The 27,165-nt window shown below is 58.5% G+C and overlaps 1 protein-coding gene across 1 annotated transcript; it reads right to left on the bottom strand.

The window, feature by feature from the left end:
- On the bottom strand, positions 1-26,977 carry ATCAY (ATCAY kinesin light chain interacting caytaxin). Its single transcript, XM_049639623.1, has 12 exons — positions 26,901-26,977; positions 16,678-16,736; positions 13,803-14,024; positions 12,275-12,460; positions 11,887-11,989; positions 10,629-10,760; positions 9,792-9,878; positions 7,455-7,553; positions 6,769-6,804; positions 4,720-4,791; positions 3,392-3,421; positions 1-1,526 (listed from the first exon to the last, which is right to left on the bottom strand). The coding sequence occupies exons 1-12, from the start codon at positions 26,975-26,977 to the stop codon at positions 1,517-1,519; spliced, it is 1,113 nt and encodes a 370-aa protein (XP_049495580.1). The 3' UTR covers positions 1-1,516.
- Between the last annotated feature and the right edge of the window lie 188 nt (positions 26,978-27,165).

The raw sequence follows: 27,165 nt of genomic DNA, 5'->3' as shown, positions 1-27,165 counted from the left end.
TCCCGGCCTTCCCGGGGCAGAGCTGCGCCGACCCAGAAGATGCGGGGCCCAACTCGGCTCCCAGACTCCGCGTTTTTCGAGGCGGAGCCTCTGGCGTTGGACGCGGGACGGCCCCGTGACGTTCAGGACGTTCAGGAGCCTCCCCCACGGGGCAAGATGTCGGGTGTTCCCTTCCCTCAGCAGCAAACACCACCAGCTCCCTCCTGGCATCGGAATAACCCAAAACACCTCGATGCGCCCAGGTCGAGAAGCCTCCGGCATCTCCCCTGAGGCCAAGAACCTCATACCCAGGGCACTTGAACTAGACCGCTAAGAAACCAGCGACGGCGCCGGGAAGAGGGGCCTGGAGAAGGTACCCGCTCAACCTTTGTTCAGATTCATAGAAACAGAAACTCTGAGGATCGGAGGGGACCGCAGAGGACCACATTCTGTGAGCACTTTCCAGCCTTTTCTTAAATGCCTCCACGGACGGGGAACTCACTACCTCTAAAGGCCACCCTGACGGGCGTGCGGACCACGTTAGAAAAGTCTGACTTCTGTCCAAGGTAAATTGACCTCCTTTGACCGCAGGTCTCCGTAGCATCCAGGCCACTGGGATTTATTTTCCCAAGTGAACTTCAAAACACTCAAAACCTGCAATAAACCTGTATCTTCCTGTATCGCGGTTCAGAGCCGGTTTCCCATGGCGGGAACCTGAGGGGCTCATCCCAACCCTGTGTTGGGGGGGGGGTCAGGAAAGCGGGGACACTTCATTCCCTCAGTAGGAGGTAATGATCAGGATTGCCCTGTGGTGTGGCGTCCATTAAAGGGGCTTGAGAATGTTCTAGAAGGGGGGGCGGGTTTGCAACTGCGGGGCGGGGGTGATTCTCAGCAGCTCGCGTGTGCCATCGTGGACTCCGTTAATCCCAAAGAAGATCGGGAGATGAAGGCGAGGGGAGCTGGTCAAGTGTAAAGCCATGAGGTGCAGGGACGGGAGGTCCCCGGGGCACAGCGCTGCTGGGGGGGCTGAGCTTCCGGGCCACGTGCCCAGGGCCGCAGGGGGTGTTCTAGGAGAAAAGGCACAAGAACGAGTCCAGATCCGGCCAAGTTGCTGGCGGGCATCTGTGGCTCCGGGGTGGGCCAGGTGACAAACAAGAGAAGGGTCTTGAACCAGGACTTTGTGCAGTGATGGTGGTGCTGAGGGCGAGGAGGGGGTCTCTGAAGCCGTCGAGGGCACACGGGCCATGCCCTGGGCCGTCTTCCTCTTCTCGGCCGCGAGCTCACGAGTGTGGAGGGCTGAGAACCAGGTCCTTTTCTGGAACATACCGCGTTGTTTGAAAACAAAACGAAACAAAAACGTTTTCAAGCAGCTCAAAAGGATGCTGGGTTTCAGAGATGGATGGGGGGGGACTGGCCCCCTCCAAAGACAGGGGCGTCAGGACAAGGCGGGGAGGAGGTCCAGGACCAGAGGGCGTCTGACAGAGGTTTCTTGCCATCTGGAATCTTCTGTCTTGTCCTTCTCTGTAGTCTTGTCACCTCAGGACATGCTAGAGAGGGATAAACACAGGCCAGGCTGTTATTACTGTTTTTAAAGAACTCGGGCAGCAGTGGGGGGATGGGGGGCGGCGCCTGGGTGGCTCAGTCGCTTAAGCAACCGACTCCGGCTCAGGTCATGATCTCGCGGTCCGTGGGTTCGAGCCCCGCGTCGGGCTCTGTGCTGACGGCTCGGAGCCTGGAGCCTTCTTCCGATTCTGTGTCTCCCTCTCTCTCTCCCTGCCCTTCCCTCACTTGTGCTCTGTCTCTCAAAAACAAATAAGCGTTAAAACAAATACATAAACACAAATAAAATACGTGATTATCCTTAAAAAATACAGAAAGAACGCGGGGAACACGTGCACGCGTGGACGGCACGATCCGACCCGGCTTTGGGGGGCCCTCGGCAGCAAGAGCGGGACCAGCCCATCAAGGTCTGCTGCCTGCCACCCACCTTCCGGGTGTGCTTCCAAAGGGGACCCCTCAATCGGTGCGTCAGGAGAACGGGCGCCGGGCCGACGTCACCAGTCGGACCAGAGGGAAGCTTCAACCCAGCTACCCGTCCTTCTGTCCCCTCCCTCTGCCCACCTATTCACCCACCTATCTGTCTGCTCGTCCACCCGGTAGCTTCTTACAATTTCTTCTTTGGGGTCTTTAATAATTTTAAGCACTTCTAATTCATCATCCCTACCTGAGGATTCAGGGGAGGGTCTAACTCTGCTTTTTCTCGAATCTGCTGGCTTTCGCTCGTGGTGCGGGACTTCCTTGTGCGTTCTGTGTCTGTGGGTGAAACTCACCCCCGGAAGACACGGATTGAGACGATCTTGTCAGAAAGGCACCGAGAACTTGCCTCCACTCGGTGTGCCCAGGGCAGTACTGGTCTAAGACCATTTAGATTAAGAATTTTTTTTAATGTTTATTTATTTTGGAGAGAGGGAGAGAGAGAGAGAGAGATACAGCGTGAGCTGGGGAGGGTCAGGGAGAGAGAGACACAGAATGTGAAGCAGGCTCCAGGCTCCGAGCTGTCAGCACAGAGCCCGGTGCGGGGCTCGAACTCACAGACCTCGAGATCATGGCCTGAGTCGAAGTCGGGTGCTTAACGGAGCCCCAGCGCTCGGAGTGCCCCGTCTGGTAAGAGTGTCTTTGTTTCCCTGGGGACCGTGGGTCGTGTGAGACAGCGTAGGCTAACAGCGGGATGTAGGTTGGGGGTATCGGCGGGACCTCGGGACGGCGGAGACTGAGCTCAGCCACGGGCATGGTTAGCCAAGCGTAAGGGACCGCCCCCAGGAAACACCCTGGACGTGGGCGTAGCGTCCCTGGTTGGGGACATTGCCGGGCGAGCTAAGGGCTGCCTGGATAAGCCCCCCGGGAGACCACACCGGGAGGCTCACCTCTGGCCTCTCCGGGCCCGGGCATCACATTCCTTATGCCCGTTCTCACCCGTACTCATCCCTCCACCATATTAAACCATAACTGTAAGCGAGACAGCTCTGCTAAATTCTGTGGGCACTTCTAGCAAACCCCTGAACCTGAGGGTGGTCTCCATGACCCCCAGCACACAGAGCGGCTTTTCCTGGCCTCTGGAGCAGGCGGGGACCCTGAGACGGGCCGCGGGCAAACGCCGCGCCCGTGGCCGCGTTACAGAGCCCGGGCTTTGGGGGCCTGGCTCCGGTCAAGCCTGCCGTGTGGCTTAGCTCTGGGGCATCAGGTCGGTGGCGCCCCCGGAGTTGCGCAGGGACGGGCAAGCCAAGCCTGACTCCCCAGGACGGTAGCAATCGACCCCCAAACAGTAAATCGCGGGGCGAACGGTTCCCACGCGACTGGGCTCCACTCGGGACACTGAGGCACAGGCACCGGGACGGCCCTGCTCCCCACCTACCTTGTTTCCTGATCTGTGGCTGGAGCAGGCCTGTGAAGAGAGAAGCCTTCGCGTTATTTGCCTATTTGGGGGGGAACCCTGGCATCTGGCCGCGAGCCCCGTGCGGCCGGCTCGGCCTCGCCTTGAGCTGGTACCAAGCGAGTGGGGGCAGCCCATGGGGACGTGCAGAAAGGTCACCAGCCAGAACCTCCACCGGAGAGCAGAACCCCTCTCGCGGCCGCATCAGCTACCCGCGGTCCCTGAGTCCTAGACGCTGGGGTGGGGGGGGGGCGATGGCCCCAGACGCAGCCGCTGCCCCCAGGTGGCGCAAGGGCAGGAGACAGAGGCTACGCGAGGGTCAAATGCAGGAGGCGGGCTGGCCGGGCAGAGGGGAGGGGGGCAGGGGCGGGGGCAGAGCCCGCTGCATTTTCTACCCATCGGGGGCAAGGCGCCACAGGGCTTGGGGCAGTATCTGCTGGGCGTCAGAAAAGTAAAGCGGGGGGCGTGACGGGAGGAACTGCTTATCGGGTGTGGGGTCCGTTTGGGGTGATGGAACATTCTGGAACTAGAGAGTTCTGGAACTAGAGAGGGGTGCTGCACGGACAACTCTGCCAGGGTCCGAAAGGCCACCGGAACGTGCACTTTAAAACTGTTCGTCGCGGGGGGGTCCCCGGGGGGCTCAGGCGGTTAAGTGTCTGACCTTTGATCTCGGCTGAGGGTCATGATCTCACGGCTGGTAGGATCGAGCCCCACGTCAGGCTCTGCACTGACAGCACGGAGCCGGCTTGGGATTCTCTCTCTCCCTTTCTCTGCCCCTCCCCCCCACCAGATAAATAAATGACCTTAAAAAAAAAAAGAGGGTGAAGAAGCCCCTGGAGAAGAGACGGGGCTGGGGCTGGCCATCCAGGGGGCTTGCCCGGCGGTGGGGGGGCATGTGCTGAGCCCCTGAGGCCGGGCACGGGCAGCCCAGCCCCAGAGAGGAGCGGACTTTCACATTTTCTGGACAGTTCGTTAATTTATTTATCTGTAAAGCTTTTATTTTTTTTAAGTAATCTTTGCTCCCGCGGTGGGGCTCGAACTCACAGCCCTGAGATCAAGGGTTCCACCCTCAACCGACCGCCAGGCGCCCGACTGTTGGTTTAAATATAATTCCGGCCTCTGCAGGTGTCCCGTGGGGACGGCCCGGGGTGGAGGGAAGAGGAACCCCGGGACTGAGCATTCAGGATGGGGCCGGCGTCGTGCTGGCCATCCACGCCCGCTCTCTGCTGTCCTCGTCACGAGAGCGTTGCGGTCACTCTTACCGGACGTGCGGGCTCGGCCGCCCTCACCGTGGCCACCCACACAGTTACCTGTCCTCCGCCGGCACCGCCTCGGGCTTCTCCTCAGACCTGGGCAGGACGAACTCGGGCTGCAGCCGGGCGCTGGGGACGGAGAGAGAGGACGTGGGTGACGAACCTGCCCGCTGTGGCCTCGGAGGGTGGCGTGGGGGAGTCTCGCTGCCCCAGGATGGGCCCCGAGGGCACAGAGACCAACCCAGGGGTTAATGACGGCGGAGACGACCATGGGGAAGGGGGCACGAGCGGGGACAGGACGGGGAGGAGGAAAGACCCCTGAACGTTCCTCTCAGCTGTCAGCCCGGAGGCACCGGTCCTCGGCCCTTGGACACGGTCCCCTGTGCCCTGATTCCGGCTTGCGGTGCTGGTCTCCGTGCCTCCGCAGGTAAGACTGGGAGGCCAAACAGAGGCCGAGGCAGAGAGAGAGAAAGACAGGGAGAGACAGGGAGAGACATACACAGAGACAGGGAGAGACAGGGAGAGATAGAGGGAGAGAGAGGGGGAGCGCGAGAGATGGAGAAGGGCAGGGGAAGAAAGGAAGGGGAAAAAGTGCAGACAGACAGACAGACAGACATCTCTAGTTCCCACCCAGCAGCGGCTACTGTCTCGAACACAGAACTACGAGTCGGGGCGCCCGGGCGGCTCGGTCAACCGTCGGACTTGGGCTCCGGTCATGATGTCACGGTTCATGAGTCTGAGCCCCGCGTCGGGCTCTCTGCCGTCAGTCTGTGGGCACAGAGCCCGCTTCGGATCCTCTGCCCCCCTCTCTCTGCCCCTCCCCCACTCCCGAGCACACACGCCCGCAGGAGCGCTCCCTCCCCCCTCCCCCCCTCCCTCCCCCTCCCTCTCTCAAAAATAAACAGTAAACAAAACCAGAACTACGAGTGATGAGGACACGGGAGGGGGAGCCCTTGTCCTCCGGAGGGGGAGAGGGGGCGTGGGGTGGCCCACGTGCCCCGGGGACGGCGTGGCGGTTCCGCAAAACGTTCAAGGCAGCATCACCACGTGCTCCCGGAACCCCACTTCGGGAACGCGGGGACTCAGCTGGGTGTTCGCGGCCCGTGTCCGCAGCGGCACGACTCCCAGCAGCCTCAGCAAACCCACGTCCCTCCGTGGATGAAGGACAAATACAACGTGGTCCGTCCACGCGTGGGAATATTACTCGGCCTCGGGAAGGAAGGACCCGTGCCGCCTGCCACCACGCGGGCGGACGCGGGGGGCCACGCACGGGACCGGGCGTCCTGCCTGCCCTCGGCCTCCCTCCCTGGCGCCCGCGGCCCATTATCACTACGCGACGCCGTGCGGAGCCTCCACGGCGCTGCTCACCGTGTGGCTCATCTGCCCACGTCACCCACCCTGACTGGGACCCGCTTTCCTCACTCGGTGACGCGCCCCTCTCCTCTGCCATTTGGAGCCCCCCGGACCAGGACTCTGTCTTTTTCACCTGTCCCCCCGGAGGAGGCTGGCACGGGGCCCGGCACTGATAGACGCTCTGGACCCCCCGAAGCCCCAACCCTCCCCCAGGCTTGCTGTGTGGCCTGGGGCAGGTGCCGTGCCTCTCTGAGCCTCGGATTCCTGGGCTTCGAGATGCTGCCAGGAATCCTGGCCCTGCCCAGCTCCGGGGGTGGGGGCGGAATATGAACGCATCCGGGGGACGGTACGAGGGCCTCATAACTGGGTGGGGCCACAATCGCCCTGAGGTCCCGTGACCGCCACCCCCGGTGACGCCACCAACGAAAACCGAACCAGTAGGTTACTGAAGGGGCATTTCTGGGGCTGTCGGGGCCGAGAACGGAACCTGTGCCCCCTCTGTCAGCGGATGACTTGATTTCACCGCGATTACTCTGAGCCACTTTTCGCCCAGGAACCCCCACGGTGGCTGTGGACTCTTTGCTCGCCTACCGTCCCTCCGTGACAGAGCAGATTCGAACCCCGGTCTGACTCAAAGCCCTCAACAAACGCGAGAGCGTCATCGGCCCCTGCTGGGCCAAAGCCACCTGTTACCCACCCCCCCCCCCAAGGGGGGCCCGGCCCAGCCCCCGCCCCGAGGCACTCTGTACACACCTCTCTCTCCTGGCCTTGAGCCTTTCCTCTTCGTACCTGGAAGACAGAAAGCACAACTCCTCAGACGCCCCCGTCCCCCACAGGTGCGCTGCCTGGGGACCCCTTCCCTTCTGGGAACGGAGACACAATCTCCTTGTCACGTCCGAGTTCGCGCCAGCCTTGGGCGCAGAAAGGCAGCCGGGACTGACGGGCCGACGGCCTTTTTTACGTTTCTGACAGTGACTCCGCTGGCCTCGTCCAGCATCTGGTATAGATACGGCTCAGCCGATTAGTTTTCTGTGCCTGATCCGGGACCAGCAATTGAACGGGGTCATTGTAAAGCAACCCCCTCGCTGACGTGGGTCGGTCTACACGCCACCCCCCCCCCCCCCAGGGCGTAAATATTTTCGACTTCCTTAGGCCGGTTTCCGCCACAGCTGCTCAATTCCGATGTGGCTCAAAGGCAGCCATGGATGGGCGGGGCCGTGTGCCAATAAAACTTTATTTATACAACAAGCTGTGGGCCACGGGTGGCCGGCCCCGCGTGGTCTCCGATCTCACGTGGGCTTGTTTCACCGTGTCTCCCCGGGTCCGCTGCTCCCACTCACGTCCGGCGTCCGCTTCTCGGGCCCCCGAGAGGGGAGGCGCGGAGCCTGGGCACACTGGGGCCGGGGGAGGGGGCGCCCCCACGGCACGGGGACACTCACTGTAGCACGCACTCGGGGATCTGCACGTGTTCCATGGGGATGAGCTGTTCCAGATCTTCCAGGCTGTGTACGTACTGGATCTTGTTGATGAATTTGACGCTGGCGGGACAAGGAGGGACACGTGTGAAGTCCGGCCCAGGGCGCGCGAGGGCACAGAGGCTCACAGCCCGTCCTTTCAGAAAGAGCAGCCTCTCTCGGTCCGCACCCGGAGCCAGGCTGTCTGGTGCCACGCGGGGCTCTGTCACCAGCGTGTGGCTTTGAACTCGCGGTTACTGTTATTTTAAAAAATCTAACTTAAACCTAATTTTGCTGAAGTATAAAATAAGCTTTTTTCGAGGGCCCCCCCGGGCGGGCGGCTCGGTCGGTTGAGCGGACGACTTCGGCTCAGGTCGCGATCCCACGGTCGGGGAGACCGGGCCCCGCGTCAGGCTCTGCGCCCACGGCCCGGAACCTGCTTCCGAGGCCCCGGCTCCCTCTCTCTCTGCCCTTCCCCGCTTGCACTCTGTCTCTTCAAAAATAAAGCAGCATCGGAACAAGTTTTTAAAAGCTTCTTTTAAAGTCGAGTCATTTTTCTAAATGACAAACAGAAGGCCGAGAGGATACGGCACGACAGCAAATGATAAAATAATCAAGTAACGGTTAAAAAAAAAAAAAAAAAAGGTCAGACAGAGTCAGGGGTCTACAAAAGCGTGTTGAGACGTTTCGTATCTATGTCGAGAGGTCAGATTAAAACTCGGCTCAGGCTTTCCGGCGTCCAATGCAAAGGGAGACACGTGAGGAATCAATGACACACAGCATCCCTAATGGGAAAAATAAAGCAGCTGCTTGGCAGAAAGGCCGACGGTAAGCCATTAGGCATGACAGACGCTCCCCACGGGGCGTCACAAAGCGGCCATGTGCGGTGTTCTGAGCAAATCCGACTGCTTTCATGCAGGGCAAGTCGCATGTTGTAAAATATTTTTTATACATTTATTTTTCAGAAACAGTGAGACAAAGTGTGAGCTTCCTTCCTTCCTTCCTTCCCTCCTTCCTTCTTTCCTTCCTTCCCCTTCCAACCTGGGGCTCGAACTCAAGGACCCTGAGATCAAGAGCTGCGCATTCTCCCGAATGAGCCCACCGGGCTCCCCTGAAGGATCTGGATTCGATTCAATGCTCTGAATCATGTCAAATTAAATATACATTCAGGGGGGCGCCTGGGTGGCTCAGTCCCTTAAGCGTCTGACTCCTGATTTTGGCTCAGGTGGTGATCTCACTGTCACGAGACCGGGCCCCGAGTCAGGCTGGGCACAGAGACTGCTTAAGATTCTCTCTCTCTCTCTCTCTCTCTCTCTCTCTGTCTCGGGGCGCCTGGGTGGCTCAGTCCATTAAGTGTCCGACTCTTGGTTTCGGCTCAGGTCATGATCTCACATCGGGCTCTGTGCTGACAGCATGGAGCCTGCTTGGGATCCTTTCTCTCCTCTCTCTCTGCCCTTCCCCCACTCATGCTACCTCTCTCTCTCTCTCAAAACAAACATTGGAAAAAAAAATATATACATACTTCAAAAGATGTGGTTTACGGTGCAGATCTGGGGCACATCACATTGGCGTGACGTCTGGGGCGGCTCAAGTCGGAGACTAAGGTCAGCCCCCTGGCTACTCGGTCCCCATGGGGCCAAACCACAGTGAAACCCTAGACAGCAAGGTGAGCTTCCCGGTTGGTGGACCTTCCCGTATGCTGTCATCCATCTTTGCAGGGACAATTAAGGGCTTTTGCTACCACCCCCGGGGAGGGGACAACTGCCCGCCTGGGACCTCCATATGCACCTTCGGGCTTCGCCAACTTTAACCCGCGTCCTTCCTCTGTAGGAAACCGCGACAGCTTTTCTGAGCTCTGGGAGTCCTTCCAGGTGGCCCGTCAAACCTGAGGGTGGTCTCGAGGACCCCCCCAAGGCACATGTGGCTCGTGACATTATTGCCGGGAGCGGGTCAGGCCCTCCTGGCGTCCTAATGGTCCCCGCACAGGTTCTGGAGTGGACGGGGAAGGGGGGAGTGTGGCGGGCGAGCACCCGGCTGTGTGACCCTGGCTGCGTGCCTTGACCCTTCTGAGCCCCAGATCCCTCATCCACGCGACAGGCGTGACAGCGTCAGCCTCCCCGGTGCTGGCTGTCACCTTACGAGGTATCCGGCGTTTAGGATGGGACAGCTGCTTTGCTAGTATTTTTCCTGTGTTCGTCCCTTAATACTAACAACGCACATGATTTAAACAGCTTGAGGCCAAGGTCCGCATCCGACGCAGAGAAGCTGGAAGATTCGGATTCCCAACAAAGATGCGCGAGCCCGCCCCGGCCGCGGCCTCACCTGATGAAAGGCCGGGACACCGCGAGCACCGTGCGGATGAACCAGGACGGGTGCACAATGATCAGCGACTTCAGGTTCTTCCGCAATCTGCGTGGGGAAACAGAGCAAGTGAGCCCTGGGGAGGGAGGGGCTCCCGGCGGGCAGATCCAGGCTGGGGGGGGGGGGGGTCCGGAAGGCCGAGCCCCCTTTGCGGGGTTTGTGGGGGCCACGCTGACCTCTAGCCCCGGGTGTCACTTCATTCAGGGCCTGAGCTCTTGACTGCGTGGCCACGCGGCCCATCCCGGAAAGATGTCCTGGGGCACCCTGGTTCTGACCCCCTGTTGTGGTCACGTTGAACTGCGTCCCCCCCCCCCCCCCAAGATTTGTATGTTGTAGTCCTAACCTCTTGGACCTCAGAACGGGGACATCGTTTAGAAAATAAGCTCATGGCCGACATAATTCTCTAAAAGTCACACCAGGGCAGGATGGGACGTAATCCAATCACTGGTGTCCTTATAAAGAGGGGACGTTTGGACGCAGACACACGGGGAAAGGCCGCGTGACCACGACGGGGGCGGCGCGCCTCCAAGCTGGGGGGGGGGGGGGGGGGTCCCAGGGAGGGCGGGGCCCCCCCCCCCCCCGCCCCCCCAGGAGCCAGGAGACGCACGGAACAGACTCAGGAGCCGATCAAGTCCGTTCCACTGTCCGGTCTGAGGTCGTTTGTCCGACCGTCCGGTCTGAGGTCGTTTGTCCGACGGCCACGCAGCCTTCGGGGGGGGGGGGGGGGGGGCCGGGGGGTCCCCTGCTCCGCGGGGGTGAAAACCCCTACCCCCCGGGCCCTTCCGCCCACGCGCTCACCTCCTGTCGATCATCTGATAACACTTCTTCAGCCAGCCGATGCCGGGCATCCTCCGCCGGGGGGTGGCGCCGTTCAGGTAGACGATCATGTAGTCCTCGGCCACCAGCAGCTCCAGACTGCTGATGACGTACCTGGTCACGTGTGCGGAAGACGGGGGCCCGGCAGGGGGGGGGCCAGAGTTAGGAAGCCCCGCCCCCCGTCCGCGGGACGGAGCGCCCGTGGGCGCCTGCGCTCTTTGCTGCCGCCTGCCGTGCTGGGCCAGCCCCGCCTGCTCGGGGTGGCGCGGCTGCAGACCCCAGCCCACCCCAAGTTAGTGTCCGTGGGCCTAGGGATAGCAGGGGTCACCATTTCACTAAGCACTTATTAGGCACCAAGGGTTTTACGCGCACGACAGCATCTAGCGTCTCCGTTAATCCGGAGAGGGGGTCCCAACGGCCCCGGGGACGGCCGGGGAACGGGCACCCACAGTGGACGGCCCACCGCACCAGATGTTACGGGTCCGGGCTCCCGTCCCGGCCCCGTCTCTCCCTGAGCAACTTGAGAAAATCTTTTCTTTTTGTTTACTGTTATTATTATTTTTTTAAATGTCTGTTTATTTTGACAGAGAGCGAGCAGGGGAGGGGCAGAGAGGGAGGTGGACAGAGGGTCCAAAGTGGGCTCCACGCTGTGAGGGCGGAGCCGGACGTGGGGCTTGAACTGCGAGCCGGGAGATCATGACCTGAGCCACCCCGCAGCCCCAGAAAACCTTTTCCTCTGTCTCAGCCTCTACGTCCCCACCTGAAGGTGGGGGGTGGGGGGAGGCTGGGCTCCCTGGATTCTGGGGCCCCTTCCTGCCCTGACCTCCCCCAGGTGCCTCCTCGTCCTCTGAACCACCGGGCACCGGAGCCCCACCGAGTCAGCAGGAAACCTCCATAATCACCAGAACAGAAGTAGATCACGTTTACTGAGCTCTTTCTGTCACCTGCCAGGTGCGTTGCTCCATCATTATGAAGCTGCACCCCTGCGTCCTTGGGCAAGTGACTGAACCTGTCTGTGTGTTGGGGGCGGCACCTGTAGGAGGAGGTGTCCGCCCCACAGGGTTGCCCGGAGCGTGGACTGCGTTTCCACACGTGAAGCGCGTGGCCTCGCGGGCCGCCAGAGAGTAAACGCCCAGTAAGTGGGAGTGACGAGGGGTGGTCCTGGGAGCCTGGTCCAGCCCACGGGCTGGGGCTCTTGGAGCCATGGGCACGGGGCGCAGCGGGCGGGCGGGCCACTTACAGGAAGAGGTTCTCCATGATGTAGTGGTAGTCAGGGGAGCTGCTGTCCGGGAGGAAGCAGGCAGCGAACACAATGATGGCGTTGAGACCCTCGCCGTAGTACCCTGGGGAGAGGGGGCCAGTGAGTGGCTCGCGCTCTGAGCTGCCCCCGGCTCTCCCCCGGGCCCCCACAACCTCGCCAGCCAGCCCCTTCCTTCCCGGAGGGCACGGCTCTGAGTCATGCGAGCGCTTGGGGAGCCGGCAGACCCCTGATCGGCCTGCCTTTGATGGGGACACCGGGCTTAACGCCCCTGTGTCTCGGATAAAGAGACTGAGGTTCAGAGGGAGCCTCTGATGACCTCCGGTCGGCCCGGCTGGAGCCAGGGGGGGCTCGCGGGGTGCGGTCTCACCTCCGTGGGTCACTACCCTCATGTAGGGTCGGATCATGTGCAGGTCAATCCGGTGTTCTTGTTCTCCGATGATCACCGTCCGCCAGAGGCGCCCGTTGGTGGCACCGCCGTCCTCCACTGCGCCGTCCCCGAACAGATCTGCGCTGTCACCGGGCATGTTCTTCGCGGCGGCCACCGGGGTGTCATCTGGGGGGGTGGGGGAGGGAGCAGAAGGGACGTCTCAGTCCAGACGCTGGGTCCCAGCCTCCCGCCCCGGCCCCCTCTGCCTCTGCCGCCTGTGGACGCGTGACCCTCCTGCTTCCCCCTTGACCTTGCCCACGTGCTTCTCCCCGCCCAGAGGCCCTGCTCGTCCACTTCCCCTCCTCCCCCCGCTCTCCCTTCACGGCCCGGCTCAAATGCCACCTTCTCCAGAAAGCCTGGCTTCCTAGAGCACTCTGTGGGCTTGGGGCTCAGAGCCTGTGAACGTGTGTGTCTGCTTCATCAAACCGCGAGGGCGCTCAAGGGCACGGGCGCTCTCATTCTGTGCCCTCCTTGGAGCCTGGCACCGGGACCCCCTGCACGCTTGCCCGGCCCCTAGCGACGCACGCGGCTCTCCACGGCCCGGTCCTCCTCCGCCTGCCGTGTTTCATCCAGCCCTGACCCCTCCTTCCGGCGCGTCCCCTACCTCAGCCGCCAGAGGCCCATCTAAAACCCCTCTGGGGCGACAGGAATAAACACAATGACGAGAGAATCCCACAAATCACCGCACACGTGTCGGGTGGCCTAGACGAAACAGCTAAATTCTAAGAAACGCACAAACCACCAGAACTGACTCAGGAAGAAATAGAAAAACGGGGTAGACCCGTGACGGCAGGGCGATTGGATCGGGGTGGAAACTCCCTCCCTCCCTCCCTCCCTCCCTCCAGCCCGCCGAGGGCCGGGTGGCTTCGAGGCACAGGTAAAGAGGTAACGCCGATCCTTCCCCGTCTCAGCACTGCACACGTTCGGGGTGTCCCGGGTGGGCATCCTCGCCGCCCCACTCAGTGCCAGGAGCAGCCCCAGTGCGACGGCCCCAGACGTCCCCAGACGCGGCCCTGTGTCCCCTGGGGCAGGACCACCCCTCGGGTGAGCCCCTCTGCCCCGTCCCAACATCTCACCTCGTTTCCCTCACAGCACCGAGCACCAGGGGCGATCAGCTTGTGCGTTTTGGCTTTGGTGCCTCGCGTCTGTCTTTCTGGCGACCGTGCTTGGGGCTGGGCACCCCCTCTTCCTGCCACATCCCCGCCACCCGCCCCGCACCCCAGTCAAGATCTGCTCCCGAACAAATGCTCCCCAGACGGCTGTGCAATGAGTTGGAGGCACTTCATTTCGGACGCGGTCACCTTTGAGAATCACGGGAAAGCCACGCCCCCCGGACAAACCCTCAAGTCCTCAAGAAAAACGGGCGTGGGGTCGCAGCGGAGGAGGGACCCTCCCGGGGCTGTTCCGTGAGCCCTGGGTTGGAGCCCCTGTCCCAGCTCAGCCCGTGGGGAGCAGCCCTGGGCCTCACCTTCCCACTCCAGCTCATTGCCATTTCCCAGAAACTCCAGCGAGTCGGTCTCGTCCGGGGTCTCGATGTCGTCCACGTTGATATCTAGGTCATCGGGGGTGTCCAAGAAGTCGTCGGACAGCAGGGAGCCCTCGCTCTGATCCAGCGAAATGTTGATCTCGGGGGCGACCAGTGTCTTCCGCTTACGATGAACTCCATTGAAGTTCAATGTGTTGGGAGGGGCTGTTTGGAAAACGGGAGAACGAAACAACTGCAGCTTCTTCCTCTCCTTGCTCCCCCTCCCCGGTTCCCGACCCGGTGAGCGGTCTGCCCCACCATGTGGTTGCAAGTCAGGCGACATCCCTTCCGGACAGGTTCATGCCATGCCCTTGCCGCCTGGACGTCAAGGGCGGGCGCCTGGACCTCGCTGCTTCCCGGCTCTGTGACCCCGCAGACGGAGCCTGACTTAATTTTACCGGCCGCTAGGTGAGACTCGCAACGGTGAGTCAGGTCAGGGTCACACGGATGGCCTGCCCGGCTCTAGACGGTGGGCCTGTCGACACCTGCGATCACTGTTGCCTTCTGGATGGGGCTGGCAGAGGACGCCCGCGTTCTGCTTTTCACCTCTCGGTGATGTCCACCTCCGTAATCGCTGAAGTTTACCGATCACATCGCACGGGCCAGGCCCTCTTCGCAGCAACCCCCCCCCCAAGCGTTTTCCTGTTTCGACTTTGCGATATCCGCACAAGGCGAGTTCTGTTATTGTCCCCTTTACCAGGTGAGCAAACTGAGGCACAGAGGGATCTCTCTGGAGCTGGTCAGAGTGGGTATGCCTCATGGTTTGAACTGCTTTTTCCCGAAGACTCTTAGCTGAAACTCTGGTCTCCTTGTATGAGGTGGTCTCCCCCCACCCCACCCCCCCCGGGCTGCCTCCAAGGGGTTAAAGCTGATCCGACAGCTAGCTGAGCAGGGCTAGCCCCTGACGGAGGTGGCCTTACATGGGGTAAGCCCCCAGATGTCCCCAAGCCAGCTCAAGGGAGACAGGTTGTTCTTCCAGAGACCTTGGGAACTCTCCCCCAGAATCGTCAGCGGACGGAATCGTCGGTGGACAGTGAGGACAAAATAAATGAGCCAATAGGAGAGCCCTGCCCCTCTCTCGCCAGATGAAGACATTCGTCGACACGTAATTCAACGGACAAGCTCCTTACCCTTTTGGTCTTTGAATTTCTCCAGCCCTAAACCACGGGTCAGAGGTGACCGCCTCAGGGCACACACCGGGATGTAAATGTGTGCTTTTGCAGAAAACGGTAAAAACAAAATAGCCATGGGGGCACCTGGCGGGGGCGGGGCTCAGTCGGCTAAGCGTCTGACTCTTGGTTTCGGCTCAGGTCATGATCTCACGGTTCGTGAGTTTGAGCCCCGTGTCGGGCTCCGTGCTGACAGTGTGGAGCCTGGGATTCTGTCTCTCTCTCTTTCTGCCCCTCCCCTACTTGCACTGTCCCTCCCTCTCTCTCTCTCTCTCTCTCAAAAAAAGAAAGAAAGAAAATCGAAAAGAAATTTTACAAAAAAAAAAAAATCTGATGGAATTTGTCCTGCCAAATTTCAGACTTGCTGGGACTGACGATCCCTTTCTTTCCTCCTGTTTCTGCTTTTCGGAATGAGGACATCTATCCCATGCCTGTCCCACCGTCATATTTTGGAAGCAAATAACCTGCCGGGGTTTCACGTGTTCACAGCTGAAGAGGAATTTTGCCCTGAGTCTTCTTCCTCTTGTGGCCCTCAACTGATTAGATGAGACCCACCCATATTAGGGAATGCAATCTACTCTACTCAGAGTCTAGTCATTTAAATGTGAATCTCATTGAAAGAGTGACTCTCAATGGAAACCTCTAGAATAATGCGTGACCACATCTCTGGGTGCTGTGGCCCAGCCGAGTGGACACATAAAATTGACCACCAAGTCTCTCCATCTCCTTAACTAAATGTCATTTGCGAAGTCCCTTTTGCCACGTGAGGGGACCTTCACAGAGTCCAGGATTAGGATCTGGATACGCTTTGGGGGCTGTGATTCAACCAGTCACACCTAGGAAGAGGGGTACGGTTATCCCACACCTCTCGTTTCGCAGAGGTAGGAAACGGAGCTCCAACACAGTTAGGGGACTCGCCCAAGATCACCCTCTGGGGGTGCTCAGGTCAGAAGCAGGCCCAGTACTCTAGGGGGACCAATCATCCAGAGTGGCCCCAGAAAGCTGGGACGAGCTGGTCTTAGCTCTTACTGCTGTGTGACATCAGGGGCATGGCTGTCCCTCTCTGGTCAGTCTTTCCTCCGAAAGGGTAGGATGAGCTGTGATGAGCTGCATGGGGGAGACGCGGGCAGAGTGGGCACCCCCCCCCCCCCAGCAAGACCACGTGGGGGGATCCCACTGAGGAGAACACATGTTCAGGACAGTTCCTCTGGCTGTCCTGGACCCCCCGTCCCCAAATTCTGGGGCTTTGGATCCTCAGAGCCGTGAGCCTTCCTGAGCGCTTGGGACAGCAGAGCCCTCCAGGGCTGACTTTGCGCCTGGCGTCCCCTGGGCACTTAACACATGTCACCTCATTTAGTCCTGGCAGTCCCCCTTCCGCGGGGAGCTCACGACCTGCATTTAATAGATAAGGACTTGGAGGCACAGAGAGGCCAGGCAACCAGCTGAAGGATACACAGCAACACCACATGACTCGGCCGCGCATCTCCCCCCCCCCCCCCCGCCCCACCCCAATGGTTGCTTTCCCTCCAGGCCTCGCGCAGAAGGTCCCCCTTCCCTGACGGTCCGCCTCGGACATTTCGACAGCTACGGCCTCAGGCAGAGCGGGACCTGGAAACAGCGTGCCCGTTTTTGCACCCGTGGAAACTTACAGGACGTGTCTTCCGTGGGGCTGCCAAGCGGGTCCATCCCTGTCTCTTCCGGGAGTGGCCTGCGGACCCAGCAGAGAGCAGGTATCAGTCACGGGAGCGCGGAGTGCAAACAAACAGCATGGACAAGACTCGGGGAGGTCTGGGGAGTCCCTGGGACAGAGAACACCTGCTCATCGGCACAGAACATCCTAGAACATCGGTGCCGGAGGGCTCCCTTCCGATCATCGCATGGCTATTAAGCTTTTCTTTCTTTCTTTAAAAAAAAAAATTTTTTAATGTTTATTCATTTTTGAGAGAGAGCATGAGCGGGGAAGGGGCAGAGAGAGAGGGAGACACAGAATCCAAAGCAGGCTCCAGGCTCCGAGCTGTCGGCACAGAGCCCGACGCGGGGCTCGAACCCACGGACCACGAGATCACGATCTGAGCCGAAGTCCGACGCGCCACTGGCTGACCCTCTCAGGTGCCCCAAGTTTCGTCTGTTAAAGTAACGCCACCGACCGTGCATTTGTGGCCCTTGATGCTTGGCCGGGCATGGATTTGCAAAACCAGGCGGTTTTTTCCTGGCAACGCCTGGACCGCTTTGGGGAGCTCAACGCCGGTGCATTGGGCCCAGGCGCTCCGGCTCCTTTGCTCCCGGCGAAATACTCCATCCCGGGAGGCAGAAGGTCTGCACAGAGCCCGGGGCTGCCAGAGGCCCTCGCTGCAGGGCGTGCTGACTCAGGGAAGCGCTAATTCACCTCTGCAACTCAGCAGTGCGGGCTCAGCCCAACGGGGAGCCAGAGCCGTGGGGAGAGGAGGGCGATGGAATGCTTCCTCCTTTCCTTTTCAAAGCGCTTCACTCCCTCTGTCTGTTCCTCTTCCTTTCCGTCTTCCTTTCCTGCCCCCCCCCCCCCTCACAGAACATCCAGGCGCAGTGGCGGGTCTGGGAGGGGAAGGGAGAACGGGAAGTTGCTTTGCGGTCATACAGGTCAAAGGTCAAACTGGAACAGACACAAAGGAAATGAACCCGTGCGTCCACACAAACCCCCACACTGGGGGGGCGAGGGGGGGGGGGGGGGGGGCGTTCAGCCAGTTAAGCGTGACTCTTCAGCTCAGGTCAGGATCTCACGGTTCGAAGGTTCGAGCCCTGGTGTCGGGCCCTCCCTCCGCCAAAAAATAAATAAGCTTAAAAAAAAAACCCCACACCCCAGTGTGATATGATTCACAGTGGCCAAAAAGTGGAAACACGCCGTGTCCATGGATGGGTGAAGGGATATGTGTCCCTCACGCACCGGAAGGTCACTCGGCTGCGAGCAGGAGCGAGGCGCCCACACCCGCTGCCCCCCAGGAACGGACCCTGGATACACGACGGTCAGGGAGGGAACCAGACACGAGAGGCCACACAGGGTGTGAGTCCACGTGCGTGAAACGTCCAGAACAGGCCCGTCCACGGACGGGAAGGGGGCTCGTGGGGGCCGGGGGCTCGGGGGGCAGCTGATGAGGCCGGGGTTACTTTTTAGGGAGATGGAATGTTCTGGAACTTGATAGAGGTGACGGTTGCAGAGCATTGTGAATGTACCAGACGTCACTGAATCGCGCACTGAAAACCGTTGATCCTATGCTATGTGAATTTTCCCTCAAAAGAAAACCACGCCTTGAAGAAGGACACAAAGGGCAGACGGGGGCTGAAGAGTCAAGTCACACGCCTGCTCTCTCGGTCTTGTCTGTAGCTGCCACCCTTGCTCCCAACACAGGTGACTCCTGAATGAGTCCAGGACCCCAGAGCCCAGGAGAGACACCAGCCACCTGCCAGGTTACCCCCAACTGCAGACTGACGGCTGAGGCCCCACCTCTAGCCTTGTCCTGCCCACACAGCACTTAAAAGCATCTTAAATTTGCGGCCGAATCAGAGACGTGACACAAATATTTCGGGTTTCCGTCTTTTCTTCAATAACGGACCTGCCCTCTGTGAGTGGTAACAACCCCCCAGGAGCTGAATGTGGGCCCCTCCCGCTCACCTGGGGGCCGGACTTTTGCTCTGGTTCCTTCTCTCACGTGCACCTGCCCGCCCAGTGCCCATCAACGTCTGAGGCGTCAAATCCCGGTCTAGACCGAGTCTGAACCCTCACTTACCCCATGGACAGGGCACTCGCTGTGTGCCGGGTTGGAATGTTCGCGGCACAATCTTATTTCCTCCCCACAGCAACCCTCGGAGGCAGGTAGGAGCCCGTTGCACAGGGGAGGAAACTGAGGCTGGCCCCACAAGCTGGAGTCAGAGAAACTACCCGGTGGCCGAGCTGATTCCAGTCATTGCCCTCTACTGCCCCCTTGTGCCTGGTCCGCACATGTGCACCGACCCCGGCGGGGGTTTTGTGCAGCCCAGGATGTCCGGTTCTCATCAGGATGTGATTCAGCCTCCCAACCCTGGGCGGGTCCACATAAAGCCTACCTTGGCCCCTAACCTAGCGGGATGTGGCCCAGCTGCAGCCGAAATGTCAGGGTGGGGAAAGCATCCAGCTCCTTGGTGCAGACTGGGAAACTGAGGACCCGAGGGAGACTTTTCCTTCAGTTCATAAACGTACGTTAGGTGTCTGGGCCATGCTCAGCCGGGCTGCAGCGACAGTCTCCGTGCTGCCCTGAAGGTTTCTGGTAGACGTTCGCATCCAGCAGGTGGCGACTTTAAGTAGGAGACCTCCCTCCACAATAGGGGTCTCACGCAAGGGAAAGGCATCGAGGTTTCCCCGGGGGAAGAAACAACTCTGACTTGATTTCTGCTCAGGTCATGATCTCGCGGCTCGTGAGATCAAGCCCCGCATCGGGCTCTGTGCGGACGGTGGGGAGCCTGCTTGGGATTCTCTCTCTCCCCCTCGCTCTCTGCCCCTCCTCTGCTCATGCTCGGTCTCTCTCAAAATAAATAAATGAAGTTAAAAAATTTTATTTTATTTTATTTTATTTTATTTTTAATGTTTATTTTTGAGGGAGAGAGATCTCAAGCGGGGGAGGGGCAGAGAGCGAAGGGGAGACAGATTCCAAATCATTCTCTGTGCTGAAAGCATGGAGCCCAATTAGGGGCTTGAACTCCCAAATCGTGAGATCATGACCTGAGCCGAAGTCAGATGCACAACCGACTGAGCCACCCAGGCGCCCCCCCTAAAACTTGTTCAAATAAAATACTTACGTACAAAATAAAATAGAAAATATACAATATGTTCTATACTTTATGTTACATGTAAAAACACATAATTATACATCCGATTATATGTAATTGCACATAATTGCATATATTACACAAAACATACAACAGCATAATGTATTAATAAAGAATATGGAAATTAATGGGGCTCCTGGGTGGCTCAGTCGGTTATGCATCTGACTTTGGCTCAGGTCATGATCTCGCGGTCCGTGGGTTCGAGCCCCACGTCAGGCTCTGTGCTGACAGCTCAGAGCTTGGAGCCTGCTTCGGATTCTGTGTCTCCCTCTCCCTCTGTGCCTCCCCCACTCGCAGTCTCTCTCTCTCTCTAAAAATAAATAAATATTAAAAAATAAAGAATATGTAAATTAATAAACATAGTAACACAAATATAACTTATATGTAAATCTACAATTCTATAATATGACATACTATATAATTGTCATAATATGATTTTAAATATATAATATGATTAATAATATATATCATACATGTAGAGAATGGAAAACTATTGGTTCTGTTTCTCTGCAGAACCCTGACTGATACAAGAGAGGAGAGATGTAAACACTGAGTAAACAAACAGTTGGAGGAAACAGAAGGTGATACCTGCAACAAAGAAAATAAGAAAGAAGAGGGAGGAGGTAAGGCACAGTAGTGGCAGTCAAGGAAGGCCTCTTTGAGGAGGTGACTTTAAAAAAATATATTTTTTTTAACTTTTTTTTTTTTTTTTTTTGAGACAGAGAGAGACAGAGCATGAACGGGGGTGGGGCAGAGAGAGAGGGAGACACAGAACCGGAAGCAGGCTCCAGGCTCTGAGCCATCAGCCCGGAGTCTGACGCGGGGCTCGAACTCACGGACCGTGAGATCGTGAGCTGAGCTGAAGTCAGACGCTTAACCAACTGAGCCACCCAGGCGCCCCTAAAAAAAATATTTTTAATGTTTATGTTTGAGACAGACAGCATGAGCGGGGGGGCGGGGCGGGCAGAGAGAGAGGGGGGACAGAGGATCCAAAGAAGGCTCTGCACCAACAGCGGCGAGCCTGATGTGGGGCTCGAACTCACGAACTGTGAGAGCAGGACCTGAGCTGAAGTTAGACGCTCAACGGAGGGAGCCCCCCAGGCGCCCCCAGGAGGGGACTTCTGTGTAGAGAGAAGACTGGGGGAAGGGCCTTCCATTTGGGCAGAGGCCCTGAGGCCGGAAGATGCTTGGTGAGTCGTAGGAACAGACCAGAAAGCAGAGAACTTCTCCTGAGTTGGAGAAGCCGACTGAGCAGGACTCCAGGCTCCCCAGAGAAGCCCGCTGTTTCCCAACAGGCCCCACCCCCGCCGGCCCACAGGGCTGCGGCTTTCAAGGCCAGGTGGAAGCTTGCTACTTCCCCAAGTCCCAGGAAGCGCTCATTTTGTGCAGAGCTGAAGCCTCTCGGGTAAACTCCAAGTGGACCCGGATGGCTCCCGGCAGCACAGTCCTTGCTTACCTACAGTGGGCAAGCCCCCTGCAAGGTGGGCTTTCTTTAATATGCAAGGTGCACCGTATGACTTTCATCTTTCTGTGCTGGGTGGAATTCTGTTCCCCTCCCCCAAAAGATAACTCAAGTCCTACCTCCCAGCACTTGGAATGTGACCTACTGGCAACAGGGCCATTGCAGATGTAATTAAGTTAAGGAAAGGTCAATTTAAAAAATAATCTTCAAAAAGGGGCGGAGGGGGGCGCCTGGGTGGGTCAGTTAAGGGTCTGACTTCGGCTCAGGTCATGATCTTGCGGTAGGTGGGTTCGAGCCCTGCTTTGGGCTCTGTGCTGACAGCTCGGAGCCTGGAGCCTGCTTCGGATTCTCTCTCTCTCTCTCTCTCTCTCTCTCTGCCCCTCCCCTGCTCGAGGTCTGTCTCTCTCACTCTCAAAAATAAACCAACATGGGGCGCCTGGGTGGCTCAGTCGGTTGGGGGACCGACTTCGGCTCAGGTCATGATCTCGCGGTCCGTGAGTTCGAGCCCCGCGTCGGGCTCTGTGCTGACTGCTCAGAGCCTGGAGCCTGTTTCGGATTCTGTGTCTCCCTCTCTCTCTGGCCCTCCCCTGTTCATGCTCTCTCTTTGTCTCAAAAATAAATAAACATTAAAAAAAATTAAAAATAAATAAATAAATAAATAAACATTAAACAATTTTTTTAATAAAAAAAGAAGAGGCCATACTTCATTAAGGTGTCCGTCAGTCCAGTGAGTATTGTGCTTATGGGAAAAGGGGAATTTGGACACAGACGCAGGACGTGTGAGGATGTGGCAGAGACGGGAGAGACGTGTCCATAAGCCAGGGATCAGCCAGGATTGCTGGCCACACCAGAAGCTGGGAGAGGTGGGAAGGAGTCTCCCCTTCAGGGGGAGCAGGGCCCTGCTGACACCTTCATTTTGGACTTCTGGACTCCAGAAGTGTGAAAGCATACATCTCTATTGTCCGAGGCCACCCAACACGGCAACCCCAGGAAACTCATGTACCCCTGTGGTATGAAATCCAGATCTCTCACCTGGGCATCCCACCAGGATGTGGCGTCGGTGAACCCTCCGACCCCGTTCTCACGACCTAGCTGGGCTCTTGCGCTACATTCCCCATCGTGCCAAGGCCTTCCTTGCCCCAGTGCCTTTGCACATCTCACTCCTCTGTCTAGAGTAAATTTGCTTAGCCTTTAAGGCTGGGTCAGTGTCCTCCAGGAGGTTCTGACTGAGTCTGGCCTCTACCCTACCCTGCACTCTGCCCCAGAGCCCACCATGAGCACTCAGTCCGTGGTACGTGTGCTAATCGCTTGCTTCCTGGGAAGACTGTGAGCCGTTGAAGAGGAGGAAGTTCCTCTTCCTATCTTGCTTTGGTGAGTCACAGGCCAGCCCTCAAAGAAGTGGCTTGTGGAAGGACAGGGGGAAGGAAGGCACATCACATGAGTCGGAGAGGCACAACCCAGAAGGCCTGTCAACCTGATGTGGCTCTACCCTCAGATTCTAGCCTCAGGGTTGAGGTTTCTCATGATGTGAAACAAGAGAATTGGGAATAAACTTTGACCATGCCTCCTGCTCCCCAGCCCCCCGCCCCCCGCCCAACCTGTGCTCCAAGGGCATCAAGCTTGGGCACTGCTTGCCTCGGTCTCCCTTCAGGGGCTTCCCAGTCTGTTTCTGCCTGACCAAGGCCGCTTCTGGTGCGTGGCAACCACAGAATCTCTTTCCGGGTAGAGGCATGCTTTTCTGATAGCCATATGACACCCGCAAAACTCAGGCAAGGGAACCAGAGGGGATACTTCTGTGGGGCCTAAAAAATTATTTCTTGGCAACTTTGGTGGCTCTTAGATGCCCAGACAAATAAATGTACCCTTTTTCCTTCTCTGCAATTTCCAACACTTCTGTCCCTTCCTGTCACTCTTGTCTCCCCCAGCACCATTGTCTCCGGGAGGGTCACAAGGCCTGGGGTGGTAAGCAGAACCATGGACAGCGGCACCACAGCCGCCCTCCCCCCGCCCCCCCAGCAGCCTGACTCCACCCTAGCAGCCCTGACTCCACCCCCAGCAGTGCCGACTCCACCCCCAGCAGCCTGACTCCACCCAAAGCAGCCTAGACTCCACCCCCAGAAGTGCCGACTCCACCCTCAGCAGCCTGACTCCACCCAAAGCAGCCTAGACTCCACCCCCAGAAGTGCCGACTCCACCCCCAGCAGCCTGACTCCACCCAAAGCAGCCCTGACTCCACCCCCAGCAGCCTGACTCCACCCAAAGCAGCCTAGACCCCACCCCCAGCAGCCCGACTCCACCCCCTGCAGTCCAACTCCACCCTAGCAGCCCTGACTCCACCCCCCAGTAGTCAGCTGTGTTTTTGCAGACTGAATTGTGTCTCCCCTGCCTCCCTCACCCCTGCCAATTCAAACATCTAAGGACCAACCGTCAACACGGCTGTTTTTGGAGATGGGGCGTTTAAGAAGCAATGAAGGTGAACTGAGGTCCTTCGGGGCCTTGATCCCATCGGGCGTGGCCGTGTAAGAAGGGGGAGAGACAGGAGCAATCTCTCCACACACATGCACAGAGGAAAGGCTACATGAGGACACAAGAAGGTGGCTGTCTACAAGCCAGGGAGTGAGCCCTCACCGAACCCACGGATCTAACTTCCAGCCTCCAGGGCGGGGAGGAAGTGTCTGTAATACTCTGTCTGGCAGCCCAAGCCGACTGAGACAGAGGAGGAAACTAGGAGAGACGAGCCCGGTGTGGAGAAAGGCGGGGCTGAGGACGGCAGAAATGCTCCAGCCGGTCAGGGCCCACGACTCCTACACACATCTTTTGGGACCTGCTGAGGTGTGTGCAACACAAAATTAGCTCTGTGCATGTGCTGGGCTGAGGGAGAGAGGCAGAGAGAGACAGAGGAGGAAGGGAGAGACAGAGAGACACACAGAGAGGGCAGAGACACAGGAGGGAAGGAGGGAGGTGGGAGGGAATGATAAAGCAAAAGGAGTGAACTGTTAGTTGGCAAATCTGGGGAAAAGTTTACAGTTATGACTTAGACCATCCTTGTAATCTCTCCTCAAAGTTTGAGACGACATCGGAATAAAAAGTTACAAAGCAACAGAACCCATAGCCACTTGCTTGTGGAGGGAAAGGCGGGCTGGGATGCCAGTCAGACACCTATCCCTGCACCTGCCTCTTCTGACCTGTGAGACTCTGGTCAAGATCCCCCTCAGCTTTTCTTCTGCCCCTCAACCTGCCTCCACTGGCCTCAGGGCCTTTGCACATACTGCTCTCTGAGCTTGGAATACTCAGGACCCACCCAGAGTCTCCTTCCCCTGTTCGTCCCTCTTCATCCTTCACAGCTCGGGGTCAGCACCCTCTCCAGCCTCTCCAATCTCTCCAACCTGGTCAGACCCCACCTGGGCACTCTCCAAGTACCATGAACCCAGCTGCAATTTTCCGTTGGGTCGTGAAGTTTATGAGGGAATGGCCAGCCCCTGCCCCAGAGGAAAGGCCCCATGAGGGCATCTGTCTTGTTCTCTGTGTGTCCCGAGTGTTTCGCCCAGGGCCTGGCATACAGCTGGTGCGTATCGTTACAGAGAATGAATGGAGAAATAGGGCAGAGAGAGCTACATCATCTCTGGGCTGCCCTCTGGATCCTTAAGAACCTGCAGAAGGGCGGGACACAAGGAAGATGCTACAAGGTCATGGCAGCGGGAGGGGCTGCGGGCACAGGGCAGGCACTCTGACACCCCGGGGAGGCTGGAAGACGCCCCCGGGAAGGGGACCACTGGGCTGGAAGGAACAGAACTGTGGGTTGTCTGGCACCAGACAGAGGTGCTTATGTGGAGACGCCGCTGGGTGCCGAATGAAGGAGCTGCACTCACTCCTCCCGTGGCGGGGAAGGCAGAAGCCTTGGCGAAGGGCTGGCTCACGTCCCGGGGCGGCACAGCAGGGCCACTGTGCCGCAGACACTGGGCTACTGAAAAGGGACAGCGACCCTCTGCAGCTGGGAGAAACTCGCTTAAAAATCATAGTTGCAGCTGCCCCATTTTGTCTCAACAAGGGGCTTGGGAGAGGGGGTGTCTTTTAAAAGATCAGGGCGGGGGGGCGTGCGAGTGAACGAGATACGGCGAGGAAGCGTCCAGGGTGGGGGGCAATGTATTTGGGCAGCCCTCGTCATTCAGAGCGCCCATCCCGGCCGCCTTGCCCTGCGCGCCTCAGAGAATTCTTCCAGCAACTCTGTGAGTGAGGCATTATCGACCCGATTCACAGGCAGGACAACTGAGGCACGAGGAAGCCCTCGGCACCCTCAGCGACGGGGATCCTCTTTTCTAGGGTGAGCACCCTCCCTCCTTCGTCTGTTCCTTTCCAGACAGTTATATAATGAGCTCTTGGACAGCATCCCCTGGGGCAAAACCCTTGCACTAAAGGAGGGCGCAGAGGCACTTTGTGTCCAGCCATCGGATTAGGGGAGCCTGTGCCGACCCGTGTTTTCTCTTACCCCACACCACCCAGCAGAGCGAAGAGAGGGACACAGGCCTGGTGGCTCATGCGTCCTGGCAGTGGAGGCCCACGGCTTCCTTCCTACCCGGTTTCTTATTCCTACCAGTGGCCGTCACCCGCTCAGCCGGTGTCTCCTGAGTGCCGACTGTATATCAGAGTCTGCCTTTGTGCTGCCGGACGACAGCGATCCAACCAAAGGCCCCTGCTCTCGCGGGGCTCCGTTTGGGGGGGGAAACAGACCACACACGAGATACGCACGGACAATATTTAGGGTATTAGGCTCACCGCAGGACCTCCTGGGGCTGCTGTGACAAATGACCACACACTTAGGGGCTTAACACGACAACAGATTCATTCCCTTATGATTCTAGAGGCCAGAAGTGAGTCTGAAGTCGGTTTCACTGGGCGGCAGGCAAGGTGTGGGCAGGCCTGGCTCCTTCCGGAAGCTCTAAGGGAGAATCAGCTTTTGTCCCCTTTCCACCAGGGGGAGGTGCTCCTCCCCCTTGGCTCGTGGCCCCTCCCTCCTGTGACACCAATCTGTCACTTCCGTCGCCTCTGCCCCGACTCCTGAGTCGAGTCTCCTGCCTCCTCTCAGAAGGACCCTGGGATGATATGGAGGGCTCACCTGGGTAATTCAGGGTCATCTCCCTCTTTTCAGATCCTTGGCCTAAACACGTGCAAAGTGTCTTTGCCCCAGAGGGGCACGTTTTCAGAGTCCGGGGATTAGGACACGGACATCTCTGGGGTCCACTCCAGGGATTTTAAGCAGGGCTAGGACAAGATGCCTCCGGCTGCCACAGGTAAAAACACACCCTCACCCGGATTCGTGGGAACACCCGTAAGAATATTGACCCCCCACGAGGCAGTTGTAGAATGTTCGGAATTCCTAAAATAGCATGGGAATGGGAGCTTTGTGCTGCTGTGGCGGGGCGGGGGGGGGGGGGGAGGGATCCATCTTAAATAATTCGGCAAGTATTCATTATGTGCCCGGCGTCCCCCAAGCCCCAGCTCAGAGAGGCGGTGGGCACCCACCCCACCCCCGCCCCGCCCCCAGCAGGGGCTGCCGCAGCAATGGGGAAGCTGTACCTGGGAAGGCCTTCGTCCTGCCATTCTTCCTTCACGTCCACGTTTTCCATCCGGAGCGTAGCTTCAGTGGTCCCCATGCTTGAAACAGAGGTGAGTCCTGAAGGAGAGAGCCACGTGGAGGTTTTGCCGGGCAGTCATCGTAATAGCAACCCCCCCCCCACCCGCGTGTGGCACCTCAGATCGATGAGAGTATTGGATCCATTATTATGTTGAATCGCCGCCCAGCCCCATGACGCAGGTGAGAAAACAGAGGTGTAGAGGGCTG

The sequence above is a fragment of the Panthera uncia genome, chromosome A2 (genome assembly GCF_023721935.1).
Source record: "Panthera uncia isolate 11264 chromosome A2, Puncia_PCG_1.0, whole genome shotgun sequence".
Taxonomy (NCBI): domain Eukaryota; kingdom Metazoa; phylum Chordata; class Mammalia; order Carnivora; family Felidae; genus Panthera; species Panthera uncia.
Note: the sequence above shows the minus strand (reverse complement) of the source record. Positions and strands in the feature narration are given on the sequence as shown.